We start from the raw sequence: 18,765 nt of genomic DNA on the forward strand, positions 1-18,765 counted from the left end.
CTGTCCTTATCTCAGAGACCAGAAGAAATGTAACTTTGATACTAGTAATTTGCTGAAGAAATCCCTAGAAAGCATTTTGAAGGTAAAGCAAAAAAATCAAAGGTAGATTGTATAAACCCATGTCCTAATCATCTTTCCTCATGGCTTCCCTAGTTCTTTTTATCTCTTTGATGCCTGGGCCTAAATGAGATCTCTGTGGGATGAGGACTTAATGCTGCATCAAGCACTCCACAAGTAAAGTGTAGCGGTAATTCCTATTTCAATTATAAAGACTTAAAGGCTTATGAAATGAGGCAGGGGAGGCAGGCAGCATTCTGTGATGTGGGTAAGTGTATGGTATTCGCTATTCGCAGGTGAGAAGCTGAAACAAAGAGAAGTAAAGAGCTGAAGAGTCTCACAGGAGATCTGTGATAAAGCTGAGATTTGAACCCGGGCATCCTGAGTGCTGTTCTGATACCTCAGTTGTATCACAGGGCATCTCCACACCTGCCACATAAAGACTAGTTAGTTGTTGTGTTCTCCACGTAACATCACCCATGCAGACAATGTCAGTCATTTGATATAGCTCTGGTTTTGCTGGTGGTTACTTCTGTGGTTGCCACAGACAGAGACTTTTCTTCAAGTCTTGCAAATCCCTTCTCACGTGTAAATACCTGAGAGCAGCAAAGCTTCTGATCCTTAAGACTATCACATCAGAGTGGTTGCTGAGAGAGTGGGGATTAACTGGTGTCTCAGAAAAAGTGTAGTCTTGGTAGTTGCCTCTTTTTCTCCCTGGCATTTTCCTTCGTGGTTGAAAGAATCAAATAGCCACCACTGTTTGTTATCTTCCTAATGTGGAGTGTCGTATCCAGGCAGGATGAGCGGCCTGTTGCAGGGTTTGTGCTGTGGGCCAGCACGACTGACCCTGGTGAGTGTCGACAAGGGACGGGGTGGAACCGCATCAGACTCAGAGGATGGGTCTTCTTTAAGACCTACCTGCTGGTGACCTGGCCCAGCAGTTGTGCCTGCTCAGTCTTCACTGGAGTCATTGGGCAGTGACCACGAAGGGGCAATCACCCTGTGTGTCAGTACGGTCACAGGAGCAGCCTGTGAACTACTGAGTACAAATTCAACTTGTTTGCTTGACATCTTAGCCCAGCACAGAGATTCCTGCCCTGCACCAGGATGCTCCACAGGGAGAGGGTCTAGGCTTGCCAGGTTTCCAGAGGTGGTCATTGAAGTGTGGAAAAGCCTGGACAATTTTCCAAGGGGTGAGGCAAGGAATTGTAATGTTCCCTTTGCTAAAATGCTTAAAGAATTACAGTGTGCAAATTATTGTGACTCAGGTGATTTGAAGATGGCAGTGTCCCATGCATCAGTATTATCATTAGAAACTTATCACAGGACAGGCCAAACATCCTGCCCTTGTTCCAGGGATTGCTGGAAGCTATGCCTGTGCCTAATACTCCTGCAAACATTAACCAGCAGGTCCCGAATTTAAAGCTTTGATAACCACACTAAGTGAATCAAACGCGAGTGTCACACATCTCGGCATTTCCCTTTTCTATCTCCTTCAGTTCCTTCTGTGTTGGGTCCTCTCACCTCTGGCAGATTGTTAGCGTGCTGCTTGCTGACTGTTTGACAGCATGTTGAAAGCTGCAGACAGCAGAAATGGCTGCCAAAAGTTTCTCATGGCTCCTCGTGGGAACATTTATTAACATTGGAAAGAACATCCGATTAACATTGCTCCAGCTTCTGTTGTAGGAGCACCAAGCAGCCAGTCCTTGGCCGGTGAAGTGGGTTTTAAATGATAAAAACCAGTCAGAACTGTAACCCAGACTTGTGCAGAAGCAAAGACATCATCCCTGAAACTCTGGATGATGAAACTGTGGCCAGTACAACCGAAGCTGATGCAGCTTGTTAACCGTGACAAAATGGTTTCTTTGATTGGAAGAAAGGCTAAGAATTGATTTTGTCAGATCCTATGGCCAAACGCTTCTTTACTAGCAAAAATAATGTGGTTTAAGAGTGGGATTCAGGACTCCCAGCTCGTGCAGCTCCTCTGTGCCCTTGTTGTGTTATGGCAAAATGAGTTGCTCTGTGGCAATGTGGCTTTTGTGTTGCTTTTCCTTAGGTAGAGAGCTGTGAGAGCAGCTCCCACAGCATGGATGAAGTCTCGCTCAGTGAATTTGGGGAATGGACCGAAATCCCTGGGGCTCATCACATCATTCCTTGCGGTTTCATTAAAATCGTGGAGATTTTGGCCCGCTCCATTCCCGAGTCTGTCATTCAGCTCCGCAAACCGGTCAAGTGCATCCACTGGAACCAGTCGGTCAGCAAGGAGATTGAGAGGGTGGCTGACCACAACAGTGACCTCCCCGAGGAGGACAAGGGCTCTGATGTCTTCGTAGAGTGCGAGGACTGTGAGTTCATCCCAGCTGACCATGTCATTGTGACTGTGTCCCTGGGAGTCTTGAAGAAACGCCACGAGAGCCTGTTTCATCCCCGCTTGCCCGAGGAGAAGGTGATGGCCATTGAGAAACTAGGAATCAATACGACTGACAAGATATTCCTGGAGTTCGAAGAGCCTTTCTGGAGCTCTGAATGCAACAGCATCCAGTTTGTCTGGGAAGATGAGGCAGAGAGTGAGAGCTTGACTTATCCCGAGGAGCTGTGGTACAAGAAGATCTGCAGCTTTGATGTACTCTACCCACCAGAGAGGTACGGCCATGTCCTGAGTGGCTGGATCTGTGGAGAAGAGGCTTTGATTATGGAGAAGTGCGATGATGAAACTGTGGCAGAAACCTGCACCGAAATGCTACGTAAATTTACAGGTCAGCCATGCTCTGGTTCATCTGGTAGAGTGGAGAAGAGAGGGAGAGTGGGGTTGGGGTGTTGAATAACCTCTAGGAAGGAAATTCACTAAAGTAATTTTTAGTTCTTTGGCATTTTAAGTCTCTTTGAATGGGCTGTGTGTGTGCTTCCAGCATACCTCCTGCTTGGGTGTGCCTGAAAGCTATTTATACAGAGGGGCTGATAACCAGCTCAGGAAGTGGTGGGCAGAAGTGCTTGAAGATTCCACATCCTCTGCTTTATTTAATCACGAATAACTCTTTGGCAGCTGGAGCTGTCGGGCTCAGTACTGCTGAGGACTGATCTCAGCTGTGGAAAGCAGCCCAACTCTGTCAGAGCCAGTGGAATTGAACCTGTTTAGATCAGCTGAGGTGTGGTGGTTGAATCACCTCCCTGACTTTCATTCAGCATAAGGCTATATGGAAATCTCATTGGCCTAAATTTCTAAGAATCCACTGATCTCGAGACTTGATCTTTCTGGATACCTCACTTAAACCTTCCTGGACTTCACAGATTTCACGTTTACTGAGCACACATCACATTAAAGGCAGCAGTTGGAGCAAGACAGTTCTTAGGTGTATTGTACTGAGAAAATCCAATATTAAATCATTAAAAGTAGTCACAGTTGAACACACTGGGCCTTAGTTTGTCTGCAATCACTTCACTAGAGGTTGCACACCTTCCCAAGAAAAGGGCTTTTTGTATCTGCGGAGGTCTTTGAGATCCTCTGATGGGAGACACCACACAGGCACCAGCACCACAGTCATAATGCTGAAGAAAATAGTGGCTGACTCCTTGGCAGTCTTGAAATAAGGATTTTTAATTTATACATAATTATAATCAGTTTTAAGAGCAGCATCCTCCAAGATTAGATGTATTGTATGCTAGTCTAGGGATGGGTCCCGTGATTAAACAATTTATATCTGCCTTCTAACTCATGTTAGCCAAATCTCAGCACCCAGTGGGTTTCCAACCACGTGTCTTGTCCATGGACCTCCAGTTAACTGAAGAAATTTGCCTTCACAATGTCGCTTTTCCTCGTGCTTACAGACCATTTGCTACCAACAATATGGAGATCTAGAGAGAGAGTCCTGGAAGCTGATAACTGGCTACTGCCAAAAGAGGTTTTACATTTTACTATCTCTTTAGAAATCACAGGGTAGACACTGGATTCAGAAACCCTAATGCAGTGACCAAAACGGAATCCTTGTTTCAGCTTGATTGGTGCTGCATTTCTGTTGGATGGTGAACTTGTGCCTGCCCTTCAGTCTGCAGAGAAGCTTCCTGAGCTGTTTGTTTTCGGTGGTGTTGGGTATCCCTGTGTTACGTTGCAATGTCAGTATGTACACATCACCTTTTCTCCTGACCTCAGCAGGCCAACTGCTGCCCTACGCAGGCGTAGCAGGAGGCTATTCTCATCTTTAAGGCCAAGTTGCCCAGTGCTGACATCTCCCAGAGCGTATAAACAACCTTGTTTGTTGCAGCTCTTCTTGCTTAAGTCCTCATTTTTTTTCTAAAACACCTTGATTCATCGGTGAGAATGTGGCTCTTCAAGGGTTTTCTTGTGGTTTGGCAGATGAGAGCATACACTTCCTCTTCCTTCTTGGGCTCCTTCGGTGTTGTTATTGTTTGCATGTGTTGGATGTTTCTCTCTTCCTCCCAGGATGGAAATATGTTGGCACTGGGTCATGGGTATGTGCTGCAGTTGCTGTTCCAGCTGATGCTGCACCTGGTCACTGTCCATCAGACTCCTCAGCAGTGTGAGCTCTATCTCAGCCTTCTGCTAATCCCGGGTTATCTAACCCCGGAGAACTTCAGCCTGAATTAACTGGGGGCCTGCCCTGCAATGAACATTTTGTGCATAAGCTGAGAGGTGGCCTCTCAGTTCCTTGAAACTGAGAAGAAAACCTGTTCTTGGAGCACCTGTTATACAATGTGACCCATTCCACTTTCTACCTAAAAATCTTGCTAGTTTGTAGAAAACCTTTTCACGAATCTTCCAGGATAGCCTTGCTAAGGTAGCTGGGTTTATCCTGTTCCCCTTGCTCCTGTTTTCCCTAGCAGGTTCACAGAAGCAGCAATATGTCAAGGCTAATCTGGACCAGGTGCCAGGCTGAAATACCAGAAGCCTGCTCAGCTCTCCGTGCACTGACCATCTTCTCCACTAGTCTGTTTTACTTGAAGTGTGATAGTGGGTTAGACCAGCTGGCTCAGCAACGAGGACCGTCACAAAGCAGCCTTCTGTCTGTGATCTAACTGTAGTCATTTCTGAACTCCTCTGGTCCAATTAGCACCACCAAACGCAGCTTTTAAAACATTTCCCACCACTCAACTTCATGTAAGTCAGCTAACAGAGCTGGGAAACTAGTCCCTTCTACGTTCCTAAGCATGGTGGAAAGAAACTCTTCTATAAGGCAGTTCAGATTTTCCACACCTCACTTGGTGCTCTGTGACATCTTCTGAAGAAGCTTTTCTCTAATGAATATAGAGAGTGCCTTATATTCAGTAATGGAAGTAGGTAGTATGAACCTTTTAATATTTACTTTGCCTTTTGTAGCTTTCATGTTCTGGGTATAAAATCCCCCATGTTCTCATGTCCTTATTCTATTACAGAATTAATGCATTAGCAGGTGGGTTCCCATTTTCATCTGTGTTTTCCCAGTCTGTTGCTCGTAGAGGCCTTTGCTTTGGCTTCAGAGGGTGTGAGATCAGCCCTGTGTTAAAATCAGTCTTTTAGACTCGGTGTTATTTCACACTGAGAATTTCTTTCTGAGAGGAGATGATCTGCCTCTTTGGCCTTAAATTTCACGTGCAGGTTAGTGTTGCGGATTATCTGGCTTTGCTGTGAAAAGCTCTGAGGATTGTTCTAACCTAAGAACCATTCACAATTACTGCTTTTCACAACTGGATGGCTGAAAAGCAGTGTCCTCTAAATCTGATTAAATGGGATACCTTTGAACAATTGCAAGTCTTGCTCTGGTTTCTTTGTTGGCTAAGCTCTGAGTGTTAGAAGCCAGAAGGCAGTAATTGCACGCCTGCTCCCTTCTGAAGGGCTCACTGGTTTGTCAGGCTGCAGCTGGAGATGCCCTGAGCTGTTCACCTCATCCTCCAGCTATTTCTCCAGAGGGGAATGCATCTCTTTTAGGTTCTGTGTCGTATCTACCAGCCCTAGGTAGAGGCCTGGGATACCCTAATCTCTCTCTGGTAGCTGTAGACACTGATGTGTGGGTAGTACCACAGATCTCTGTTGGCCTTGATTGGGATCCTCAGGCAGCCAACTAAATTTGAGCATCTTATTTTAGATTTGTGAGTTGATTTTATGATAATCTGGTGTCTCGTAATCAGTCCCATAACCCAATAAATCTGTGTAGCCACACATCCCAGTAGCTGAATAAAGACGGGGTTATTTGAGGCACATGGATAGTCCGTATCTTCACAAGTGGAAATCTGTGGCATAAAGATATATGCCCTCCTATTTTAGTGAAGGCTAAGATACTTTTTTAGCTGTTTTATATCTCTCTGGACAGTGGAAACTTAGAAGTTTCCCTATCTCTATTAATTGTTACTTTTTTTCTGTGGGCAAAGCCACATGTTTACCCATCTATTTAAAAGCGGATTGAGAAAGTCCAATTAAATACACTCCTTAAACGAGCGTGGTCCTCCCAGGATCAGAGCTTGTGTTACGTGTTCCCATCTGACCTTCGACCGAACTCCTCCTCTATCTGCAACAGAAATGAAGGTCTCTTGATTTTTCTCTTAGTAACAGCTCCTCACGTTAAGAGGTGCATCAGTGCAGGAGTGTGGGGGCACAGCAGCTGCACAGCGGACGCTTGGATCGTGCTCACGCAGTCTGATGTGCTGGAGGACCTTAGAGGAGGTCGTGAGAGCTGGCCCATCTGCACCATAGATCTTTTAGCAGCTCTGTGGCCTTAATCTGCAGGCTGAGAAGCCCACATCTCATTGCTTGTAACACTATCTGTTCCTCATGTTAATCATCTTTTTATCAACATCTTGCTTGTTGACTCCTGTATTGAAAAATCTTCCAGGTACCTCGACATGAGAACATGCACCAGCTACAGCAGAGGCACCACCAGCCTTCTGCAGAAGCTCCTTTTATTTGAAAATACATTGTGTGGTTGTTTTTGTGTAACACAGCGTGATGGATGACTGCTTTGGCCCTGTTTGGTGGTGTGTTGTCTAACAGCTTTCATGGTGTTTCCCACAGCCCTTAAAAATAAAACGTGATAACTTATTTCCTTGACGCATCTGAGAGCTCCCTGTTCACAGACTCCCTTGGGCTTTTCACTTCCATCCCAGGCATTCCTGCTTTGAAGATTCTTGGGGGAGCATATTTTAGAGGCTTTGTTATGCTGAGTTCTTATTCCTGAAACAACATTCATTTGTAGGATGTGTTTTGTTTGTAGGGTATATTTATTTGCTAGTCTGTGCCATCATTTGATCTGAGGGTTAGTGGTTAGAAAGCGTTCACAGTGTACTCTGGCAAGCCATCCAGGTGCCTTTGCTCTCTTTCAGCCTTTTATTTCATAGCTCTGGTTGTCACATGATACTCCTAAAAACAGTAGCTGCACCAGGGATGTAACCTGCTCCCGGTTTTAAGAAATTAAAGGCATGACTAAATAATTGTTTAGTAGGACTAAATAGTGTAGTGCCTAACTAGTCTTTACAGTTGGATGTCTCCCTCTCTAAGCCCTGATGAAGAAAGTGGGGGAATCTGGATTGTTTTCAGAGCAGGCTAAGCATGCTGAAGCATTCCAGGCACAGGAACTGTGCAAGATGCAAACATGTTTCAGTTACTCTCGCTTCTTGTGCTGACAATCTCCCAGACTCCAGTAGCTGAACCTTGCCTGGATATGTGGGATGGCCTCAAGGGTGGGTCTCAGCTCCCCTGCAGAGAGAATTTATCTTCAGTGCTTTTCTCCACATGCCATCTCCCCATTCCTCTCTTGCCAAGCCAGAGATGAGCACGGGATGCCAACAAAATCTCCCTCAGTGACATGGAGATGCTCTCAAACCAGCCTAGCAAGAGGCTCTCCAACGAACGTCGCTCACTATTTCAGTTCTTCCTGAGGCTCTTGTGCCAGCAGGTGCCTTGGCCACAGTCCTGCACCCCGTGTGCTCCTGTACTCTTAGGGATGGGGACAGTGGCTGAGGATGGCCTCATCGTTGGTTCGCTCAGGTGCCCCTCACCTCTAGGTCCTACATCCTCGTAGCAGTGGAAATCCTACAGCAACCTAAAAGTCCTACTTCCAGCCTCAGAAGCCTTCTTCCCATACCACGTGCATCCCACAAAATGGATCTGTTGGATTTTAGGTTAATTACGAGGAGAGCCCGAGTGGCAGTTGGAGTGAGTAATGCAGGTTTTGAAAACTTTATGATGGGTTTTCCTATGTTGCCTCCCCGCCCCCCCCCTCGATGAGGATTTGCCTTCTGACATGTTATCTCTGTTCCTCTTTGGAGGCACACCTCTCTCACAAGACTACCTAAACTTCCAGTTTAGACTGGGCACTCAAAGACCTAGGTGAGATGAATCACACGCGTGATCACCACCATGGCAAATGAGACCAGGAAATGCTCTGTATTTTCAAACAAATTGTGTCCAGGGTTCCTTGAAGCTTCCCAATCTCTTAGGAACATAAGGATTTTAATGATCTTTCCCAAAACGAAAACTGCAGCTGAGATTAAAGGGAATGCTATTTCTGTTGCATAGATACAACTCAGTAATAGAAAAGAGATCTGGTTTAGGGCCTCTTCTCTGTAGCCTGCAGGCTCTGCTGGGATGTATTTTAAATAAATCAGACAGAATACATGCTTCACACCTTGCACAGACACTGTCATGTTTTCTCTCAGACACATTTTTTTAACTTTTTGTCTCCTGCTTTCCACCCAGGGAATCCAAACATTCCGAAACCTCGCCGGATCCTGCGGTCCTCCTGGGGCAGCAATCCCAACTTCCGTGGATCCTACTCTTACACCCAAGTTGGGTCTAGCGGGGCTGATGTAGAGAAACTTGCTAAACCACTGCCTTATGCTGAAAGCTCCAAAACTGCTGTAAGTATGGCCCAAATTGGTTCTGTGGCAAGAGGACTAATATCTGCATTTTCTAGGGGGAGGCTGAGAGACAGGTTAGGCCTTCAGTTGTGTGTTTTCCATTTTTTTTTAATACATACCCCTCTGGACAAATAATGAATGTGGGATTTGTTTTCTCTAATGTTTGGAATCCCAACATCTCAGGGATTTGCACATCCCTCTCTGCAGTTATCAAGAGCTGGGCATCTGTGTGGTTTTTGAAATTTTGATTTCTGTGTTTAAAGACCGTTAGCTTTATTGGCCAGTTCAGGATTCCCTATTTTGTTTTAAAACGTAGTCTGAATATGGAGCATTAAATGCACACCCCCTGCTAACGGCCAGGTCTGAATATGTCAGAGGTGCATGTTAGGAAATCTTTCTGTGTTGGCAGTAGAGGGTGAGGGAGGCCCAGTCCTTGGCTGGGGGACTTGTGCATTGAGAGGGGACAGTGAATTTGGTCCTCAGACACTGCCTTTGCTTTCTGAATACAACATGGAAAACGAGCACACGGGGAGGTAGTTACCGCAGCTCAGCTGATGCTCAGTAACACGTTAAGCCAAACTCACCCCCTCATCCAGAGTTACGTGTCCAAATCCAAAGACAGTGGTTGGTGAATATGCAGCCTCCAAGCACCTGCTCAGTCTGCGTCCTCCATCTAGAGCCTGACCCACCATGTAATTTTGTTCAGCACAGAAATCTATTAAAAAAGATAACGGGAGCTTTAGCAATCTTTCTCTGTAGTTCCCAAGGAAGAGAGGTACCTGAAATTCCTGTCTCAGAACTGAGTTGGCAGCAATTTTAGTGAGCACCTAACTATTGATGTAAGAGATAAGATGCTGTGTCTCACCCTGTGGGTTTTCAGACAGGACTATTTTTCCTTCTGAAATTACAGTCCAAAAAAATAAATCCTTAATGCCTAAAAGGCTAAAGTATAATTTGGGGGAGCAAAAAGAAGAGTCGATAGAGAAGTAGGGGGCTTAGGGACTTGTGCAGATTTGTTTGAGGTTATTGGAGCTGGCATACAGCTCCGTGATGGTGCCTCAGCCTTGCAAGCAGGTGTAGCAACAAGGATGAGCTTGACCTTGTCAGACGTGTGCTGTGCCAGTCCCCGGGGTGCACCTCACTGGGATTTTGAGAACCAGTGCTCTAAAAACACCGGTCTCAGCTCATGGGGATGCAGGAGGGCACCGAGAGTTTTGTCTCCTTTTAGTCTCCTGTCTGCTTTCCAGTAAGTATTGCTGAGCTTTTCTCCTTTTCTTACCCTCTCCAGCCCATGCAGGTGATGTTTTCAGGGGAGGCCACTCACAGGAAGTATTATTCCACTACCCACGGTGCTGTGCTTTCTGGGCAGAGAGAGGCCGCTCACCTCATCGAGATGTACCAGGACCTCCTGCAGTGCCAGAGCTGAAAAGCTCAGTGTTTGCAAACACCACCAGCTCCCAAATCCTTGTACAGGTGTGTGGAGGGGTTCTTTTTTAATTTCAGTTCACAGTAGAACAGCCTTTATCTTTTTCTATTAAAAAAAAAAAAAAAAGCCCTAACTGTTAAAAAAGTTAGTCATCAATAGCTTCATTTCTGTGTGCTGTATTGTTAACAGGGAAGGGTGCTCCTTTTGTCTGGTAAACTGTTTCTTTGTCATTTTAATTCTAACTTAATTTTGGTGCCTATCTTTTTTTTTTTTCTTTCTGTATTGTAAGTGCCTTCTATACTAAAATAAATGTTGTAATAAAAACACTGGGTGCTTTGGTACTTCCTGGACACTTCACACAGTAACATGCAACTCTTTTCTTCAACGTTATAAAAATATTTTTTTTCTCTCTTCCTAGAAAATTTGGAGTAGGAGGATCCTGAGATAGATCTGGATACTCCGTGTACCAGTTGATTTTACTGTTTGTTCAAAGAATCGTGCCTCACGGTCACTGCCTTGTACAGATTAGCACAGAAATCACTCTGTATCACTACATATTTAACTCCATGTGTCACCTCTCTGTGCTATTCCCTGTGAATTCCTGAGGGAATTTGTCTTCCCTCTGGGTTCACTCAGCTGGTCTGTGGGAAGCTACAAAGCAGAGAGCCAAAGCAGAGAGCCAAGCAGCCTTGACGAAAGCAGCACTGGAGACTGTGCCCACGTTTGGTCTGGAATAGCGAGTGCCCCAGTCATTCCCACTTTTCAGACATTGGTTTGGTTCACAAAATGGTTTTGAGGTGTACAAGTTAGGCTTCTCTCTAAGGAAACTAAACCAGAAGCATTTCTCCAGGAACAATCCAGGTATGGTGCAGCCTGTAAAGAGAACATCAGAGTCTGAACTATCACTCGTCCTTCTAAAATTCTTGAACCACATTGTGGAAGAATCATTTGCACCTGTGCGCTGGACTAAAGTGCAAAGTAAAACCCCCAAACTACCTTGGTAATGCAGATACAGCTGGAGTGTAGTCTACAGCTGTAACTGGGAACTAATCCAAGTGGAACATGACACAAAAACTTAAGTGGGAGTGTGGGCAAGGAGGAGAATGATGAGAAGCAGAATTCTTGAACTACCTCTGAAATGAAACTCCATCTTTTGTTGGACAGCAATACCCAAAACAGGTGAGGTTTTCACCCCCAGAAAAGAAGGTCCAAAAGTCTGAATGACAATATTGATGCTGAAGAGTTTTCTCAGGGAGGTCAAGGCCATTCCTGCTAGTAAGGAATTTTGAAGGAATGTGAAAGATTGGTTCAGTCACGTTACATCTGGATTAAAAATTTATTTTCCTTGGAGCTTACCTGTAGTACCTGACACAGGCTTCAAATAAAACTTCTTAAATGCAATTATCCCAGAGTTATGCGTAGTCCAAATACAAGCTGAGCAGCCCTGGCTTATCCCTGAGGAATTGAGACCTTAAGATACAGCTTGGAAAACTTAATTTTCCCTGTGGGGATGCTGCATCTCACACTTTGATGGTTTTTATTTGTCCAAGAGGAGGTGGCACCCCGGAGCCTCTGATATACAGTGAGTATCCCCGTGTCCCTTCCTGTATGTTCAGATTGAACCCACTTGTGTATAAATGTGCTCAGTTTTTCACCAAGATTCATTCTTATGTTAAATTATTTCTGCAATAAAGCTGGGAGACACTGTTTTAGGGGGCTGCCAGCCCAGCCAGGGCTTGAAGGCTGATGGAAGAGATATTCTTCCATCCTTTGCTTGGGTGGAAGCAGTTTCTGCTCCACATTTTGGGCAGAGCAGTCGATGCTGAACCACGAGAAGACTAAACACCAGTGCCAAGGGTAAGCAACGCCTGACAAGGTTCGTTTAGGAGCCTGCCCGCTCCTCCTTGTGTCACCAGGAGACCACATCATCTGAAGAGCACCTCTTTCAGTGACCGAGTAGAACCGCTTGAAAATTCATTCCAAGGTGGTCGAAAAAAACGGCTACAAATAAAATCAATGAAAAGGGGGAATTTAACAAGAAAAAGCTTTGAAAATTAGCTTGGGGTGAATGAATAAAGATAATGCAACATGCCTGTCCTAAGGAGCACCACTTAAACCTTTGGGAAGGCATCCAAAATGAAATTTTCCTTCTGGGTGGAGAAAAAAACCTGGTTCTTAGTGCAGCTTTAAGGAAATAATGGAAATAAACAATTCTGGCTACACAGTGTCAGAAATACATCACATATATGGTGTCTGTATGGAAGGATCTCCCAGAACTGGGCTTTTCCTGGCCCAGCAATGTTATCTGGAGCAAAGAGGTCTGGTTAGTGCAAAGCTACAGGACTGTGGTAAGAGAGGAACCATCCGTGTGCTCCTCCAGCTGCCCCTCCCTTTAGTGAGAGAATTCTTCATTGACCCAAACAGGCTTCCTGAAAAGAAACTTATTTTTAAAATAGGTTCCAGTTTTAGTCACTGAAGCATATGTGTGTGTGTGTGTGTGTGTGTGCACGGTTTGTTTCCCTCAAAAAGCTCTCTGACTGTGTAGGCAAGTATTTCCTAGGACATATGTTTATTTGATAAACCGTAAGCCCATAAGCTGCCAACTTCCAGCATATCCCGGGGAGGAGTTGGGTGCGGAGTCGGGAAACTTGCAGGCTTCACACTTCATCAAGGTCTGGGATCTTCTGAACGGTGTGGGAATAGAGAGAAGGCCTTGGGTAACTCGTTCTGGCTCTGAGCCTCTACCCACTTGGACAGTGCTCGGTGCCTCTGCAGCAAATCCCCAACACGGGCGTGTGTCCTCTGCACCCCGAGCCGCGGGGCAGCAGGGGCGATGGCTGCTTCTGGGAGTGGCATGTCCTGCTTTGGGGTCACTGCGGCTGGAGCTTGAAGCCTCAGAGGACCCTTTCTTGCAAGGAGACTTTGTAATATGAGGATTTGAAGCTCACCTTCATGCTCTTGGATCCTCCCTTCAGGCAATACCTGTCCTCGCTGCAGGGGTAGGTGTTTCACCCGAGTATCGCAGAATCCCAGAATCATCCTGGTTGGAAAAGCCCTTGCAGCTCCTCCAGCCCAACCATGACCCTCCCCCTGACCGTTCCCAACTCCCCCAGATCCCTCAGCGCTGGCTCAGCCCGACTCTTCAACCCCTCCAGGGATCTCGGGGACTCCCCCCTGCCCTGGGCAGCCCATTCCAACGCCCAACAGCCCCTTCTGCACAGAAATCCTTCCTCAGAGCCAGCCTGACCCTGCCCTGGGCAGCTTGAGGCCATTCCCTCGGGGCCTGGCGCTGGCTCCTTGGCTCCAGAGACTCATCCCCCCTCTCTGCCCCCTCCTGGCAGGGAGTTGCAGAGGGCCAGGAGGTCTCCCCTCAGCCTCCTCTGCTCCAGACTGAACCCCCCCAGTTCCCCCAGCCGCTCCCCAGCAGACCTGTGCTCCAGACCCTGCCCCAGCTCCGTTGCCCTTCTCTGGCCACGCTCGAGTCATTCAATGGCCTTTTGGGGTGAGGGGCCCAGAACTGAACCCACTCCCCGAGGGGCGGCCTCCCCAGTGCCGAGCCCAGGGCTCAGATCCCTTCCCTGTCCCTGCTGGCCACGCCAGTGCTGACACAAGCCAGGATGCCATTGGCCTTCTTGGCCCCCTGGGCACACTGCTGGCTCCTGTTCAGCCGGCTGGCAATCACCCCCCAGGTCCCTCTCTGAGTGGCAGAAATGTTTGGTTCTGCTCTTCCCCTGGGTTAACAGCTTCCATGGGGACTTGTTTACAGTGTGCCCCTTCCTTAATGAGACCATTTATTGCCTTATGCTTTATTGCGTGTCCTCCAGCTTAAGAGGAAGGACTCCTCTCCCCCAGTCTAAGCACCCCTGAACTGTGCAGATGTGTGTCAGTAGGCCCAGATGTTAGTAACTCGCAAGGTTTTGTCTTGCCTTCGTGAAAGGTGCCATCTGGAAAGAGAAAAAAAACAATATTTTTTCCCTTAGAGATATAAATCCCATTTTAAAGTCAAGTGAACAAAATGTAGACATCAGCGTAGCTTTAAAATGTCTAAACAGTTTCCAAAAATAAAAATGTTTTCAGGAGGAAGAAGACTCGTGTTTAGCTGTTGCCTTATCTCTCTACATGTCTTTCATTCATCTGGCTGGCTGCTGGCCAAGGGTTCATGCAAGGAGTGAAGAATGTGCCTGTTTTGGCATCTGCTGCCCCTTGTGAAGTGTGCGTACTCTCTTTGTGCTTTTCTACAAAGCATCTGGGGCGGGAGACACATCTCTTCACTGCAGTTATTGAGAAGTAGGATGTCCGGTTGATAAATGAGTTACAGAGGGACCTTCCAGAAACAACAAGAGAGGGAAAGGGACAGAAAGAAGAGGGGAAAAATCTTCTGCAGAGGGTGAGTCAGTGCATCCCGAGATAGATGTCTGGAGAGGAGGCACCATCTTTGACTGACTCTCTCCAACCTCAGCTAAGTTGTGCTGCTGTGTGGAGGTGGGATGCCTTCCTGGCTGCTGGAAAGGACTGCAGTACATTGACTGTATGATGTTTTTCTCCCGTTTAATCTCAGAACCAAACCCCTTTTCATGATTGTTACTGAGTTGAGAGACTTGTGCTGCAGGAAGAGAGCGCAGCGTGCTCGAGTTGAAGGGAACAGAAGATAAAAAATGTGTCCAACTTCAATCACTCATTTTCACCAGAGCTTGACCTCAAGGAGCCAGAGCTGATTTTCTAACAGCCAGCTCCATTGCAAAGTGGAAGCAGAGGAGAAAGCCAAATCCTTTGGGCATGTGAGGCTGTGACCCAGGAAGAGCCAAAGGGTTGCTTTCTCCTGTGGCTTCTTTATCATGGGATATCCAAGAAAAGCTGCTATGCTGGTAATCAGGGATTCAAAGCTCCTTTTTCTGCTTTCTGCAGAAAATATGATGATTGTGTCTGGTTTTGCTAGATGGGAGTCCATGTCAGTGCTCGCTCAAGACACATTCAGAATCGAATGTCCCAGGACCCTGGCTTTTCATGAAGGGCCTTCTCTGGTGGCTTGTTTGCATGCCATTCAGCCTTGGGTCTTGGTGTACACCCCGCAAGCAAGAGGCAATATCCTGCTCTTACCACCCCATTTCATGGACCTGCCTTTGCCTGGAGAGGTTGAACATTTCTCAACGAAACCCAAAGTTTTCCTCCTGCCAGTGCAACGTGCTGTGGTGATACTGTCCCTTGTGCAACCCAGCAGACCCTGCAGTGGGCACAAACGGTTGGACACACAAACAGGCCTCTCCTGATGAAGAAGGGCTGTGTGGGCAACAATTTGGGGCCCCTCAAGGGGATGGGGAGGGCTGGTTCTGCTCAGGTCGGGTCATGACTCCTCTCTTTGCTCTGCCCAAGAACTGGAAACCCTTGTGTGGGCAGGTTGGTGAAGGACGAGAGGTGAGGGCCAGTGCTGAAGGCTGGGCTGAAGCTTCACACCTCCTGGCCTGGTGGGGGTTTTCATACTCCCTTCCCGTGGGGGCTTCAAGTTATGTCTCCCTTCCCCACCAGAAGAACCTTGCAGGTTCTTCACCCTTCACTTCACCCCTTCCCTCCTCTGCCTCCATCACCAGCAATCCAGCCATTAAAACGAGGCTCGTGTTTCTCAGAGGCGCTAAATTTAGCAGTCGTTTACTAAGATGTACCTAAAATTAGCAGTGAAGGCCACCCTGAGCATGTGACAAGGAGAGGTGGCATCAGCACGGGGCTTGTGCCACCCCCCCCACCCCTCTCCTTTCTCCAAAACCTGCAGTGTCCTCTCTCCGGCTGTGTCCGCCACGTGCTCATCGGTAGGATGAAAGTAGAAAGCAGACGTGGGTGTTGTGATGGTAAGAGGCACCTAATTACCCAGAAGTAATTAGAGAGAGCTCCTCCTGGCCGGCTGGGTTGGGAGAGCGGTAGGTGAGAGGCCTCGTGGGTGATGGTGCCATGGGGAACGTGCCCGCCTGTCCCTGTGGTTCTTGAACTTGTCATCAAGAAACACTTTTAAAAGGGGGTTGTTTGAAAAGTTGAAGCGAGTGCTCGAAGCTTCTCTTGCATGAGAAGGGTGGTGATATTATGGGCCAAATCCTGACATTTGGCTTAACAGCCTTCCATGCGCAAATCATTACCAATCTGCGGTGCACAGGGAACCCCTTTAGTGTCACCGTGTTGGTGGCACTTAAGTGGATGCTGTAGTTGTCCGTGCTGCCACACACTGTCTGGACTGTATCTGCACCAGCGTGTTTAAAGCTCCCAGCACGATATCCTGGCACGGGGCTGTGGATGTTTGCAGCGTTGAGCCCTTTCCCCCTTGGCACTGCGGGAATGGTCCAGGACTCATGCTGATCTCCAGACTGTGCACAAGCCAGGTTGTACCAGAGTACTAATCATACAACAGTGTTAAGGGTGGAGCTTGGTGCCCAGGAAATATCCCTGGTGGTGATTTATTTGCAGTAGCAAACACAGACCCAAAGTGAAAGAGAAGATTGGGACCCCCTGGGAGGTACCGAGACATGTAGCAGGGACTAGGGGAGGGGACAGGAAGGGATGGTGGCAGTTTGGGATGTGCCTCTGGGTCTGCCCATACCGTATCACTGCCTTGACTTGCTCTGCCTTGTGCATCTTCCACTGCCTTGTGCATCTTCCTCTGATTTTGCTGCTGCTCAGGGCTCGCTGCAGACTCTCTCTCCTCCTTCTCAGCCCAAACATCCCCTCTTACAGAGGCTTTTTCCTGCATGGACATGCAAAGTGGGAAAAAAGAAGGAAAAACCCCAACTTTCTGCTTGGTGCCCTCAGGACTGATCTGCCCAAAGTCCACGTTAATGCCTGTGGGCTTTGTTTGCCTCATCTGCGGTGACCAACACCCCTCAGCACATCAGCTTCTCCAGCACCTCTGTGCTCTGTGGGGTGAAGCAAAGGGTCTCCAGGTGTCCAAACCAGGCCTCGAGTCACTCGAGTTATTAAATGGGTGCCTGAAAGATGGACAAACTCAGAAAGCAAAAGTGCTCGCTATGAGTGGATGATGAAATTGCAGATGGTTAAGTGATGAAAAAGGTGGTTCTTGCTCTGCGTTTGGTGGGGCTGGATACTTTCTCCTCCTGTGGCCTCACAGAGTCTGGGGGACCTTCTGCAAACTGAACACAAAACAAAAAGGTGATTTTATGCTGCCATCTTGTGGCATGAACATCTTGTCTAGAAATATCAAAAGTTATATGCTGTAAGAAATATGTGCCTACGTGCACACATACAGGTGAGTGAAGTAAAAGGTGGAGCCCAGAGAGGTGAGCACAGACACGGTGCAGGGAGCACGGCATTTATCAGTGAGTTTTGTTTCCAGTCGATGGGGTTGAAGAGCTCAATAACCTGAGATGCTCTGGGGTGTCTGAGACATCCCCGGGGGGGATGTGGGTTTGTCTGGTTTGGAGAAAAGGGGGCTGAGGGGTGACCTCATGGCTCTTGACAGCTTCCTGAGGAGGGGAAGCGGAGTGAGAGCTGCTGAGCCCCTCTCCCTTGTATCCAGTGATAGGACACCTGGGAATGTTCCAAGCTGCACCAGGGGAGATTAGACTGGGCATTAGGAAGCATTCCTTTACCAAGAGGGTGATCAAACACTGGCACAGGCTTCCTAGAGAGCTGGTCGCTGCCCCAAGCCTGTCGATGTTCAAGAGGCACTTGGACAATGCCCTTAACAACATGATTTAACTTTCGGTCAGCCCTGAAGTGGTCAGGCAGTTGGACAAGATGAACACTGTAGATCCCTTCCAACTGAGATATTCTGTTCTTACCCTCTTTTAATTCAGTGTCAGACCACATCTCAAGGAAGCTAAGGCTTGTCTTGAGTCAGCTGGCTACAGCTATGCCGTGCTGATTTGCGGCCACTGAAGGTGCAGCCCTTGGTTTCTGGCATCAGAAGAGTCGGGATACGTCAGCAGTTTTTGAGAGATGTGTTCTCTGTGTGGGTTTAAGCCCCTCAGCTGAGTTGTAAAGTACTGAATTTAAACTCCATGTTCTGCCTGCGCCTGTGAATTTTATGATGCAAAAGGGACATGGAGACTGGATATCTTAAAATCTACCACAGTGCGAGTAAACGAAAGGAATCCACAGAAAGAGCTACTATAAAACCCACCTTTTTCTAATTGCCTGAAATTATTTTTAAAAGCATAAAAAGTTCAAATACCTGAGTTTATATTGTTTAAATTGCAATCAGTAGCAATTGTAGCAGCAACGTTAGAAGGACAGAAAAAGCTGGATAATCTTCCATCTCTCAGGGCCCGTGTGTGTTTGTGTGAGATACTGGCCATGCCACAGGCTCCCTGCGAGCTCCAGTGACAAGTACTTGGTGTCTTGGGCAACAACAGTTCACCTGCTCCATATCAGCTTGGCCCCCAGGAGCTGTGAAGTCAGCCTCACTGCATGGCTGTAGCAGCTGGCGTGTGGTCTTCGGG

The 18,765-nt window shown here is 47.3% G+C and overlaps 1 protein-coding gene across 1 annotated transcript in view; it reads left to right on the forward strand.

The window, feature by feature from the left end:
• Positions 1-10,684, forward strand: part of SMOX (spermine oxidase) — a 55,561-nt gene extending 44,877 nt beyond the window's left edge. Inside the window, exons 5-7 of the mRNA XM_074904282.1 lie at positions 2,114-2,813; positions 8,741-8,901; positions 10,190-10,684. Coding sequence (XP_074760383.1) covers positions 2,114-2,813; positions 8,741-8,901; positions 10,190-10,327 — 999 coding nt within the window. The 3' untranslated portion in view covers positions 10,328-10,684. The remainder of the gene's footprint in view (positions 1-2,113; positions 2,814-8,740; positions 8,902-10,189) is intronic.
• Positions 10,685-18,765: the final 8,081 nt, after the last annotated feature.

This window comes from Athene noctua, chromosome 4 (genome assembly GCF_965140245.1).
Source record: "Athene noctua chromosome 4, bAthNoc1.hap1.1, whole genome shotgun sequence".
Taxonomy (NCBI): domain Eukaryota; kingdom Metazoa; phylum Chordata; class Aves; order Strigiformes; family Strigidae; genus Athene; species Athene noctua.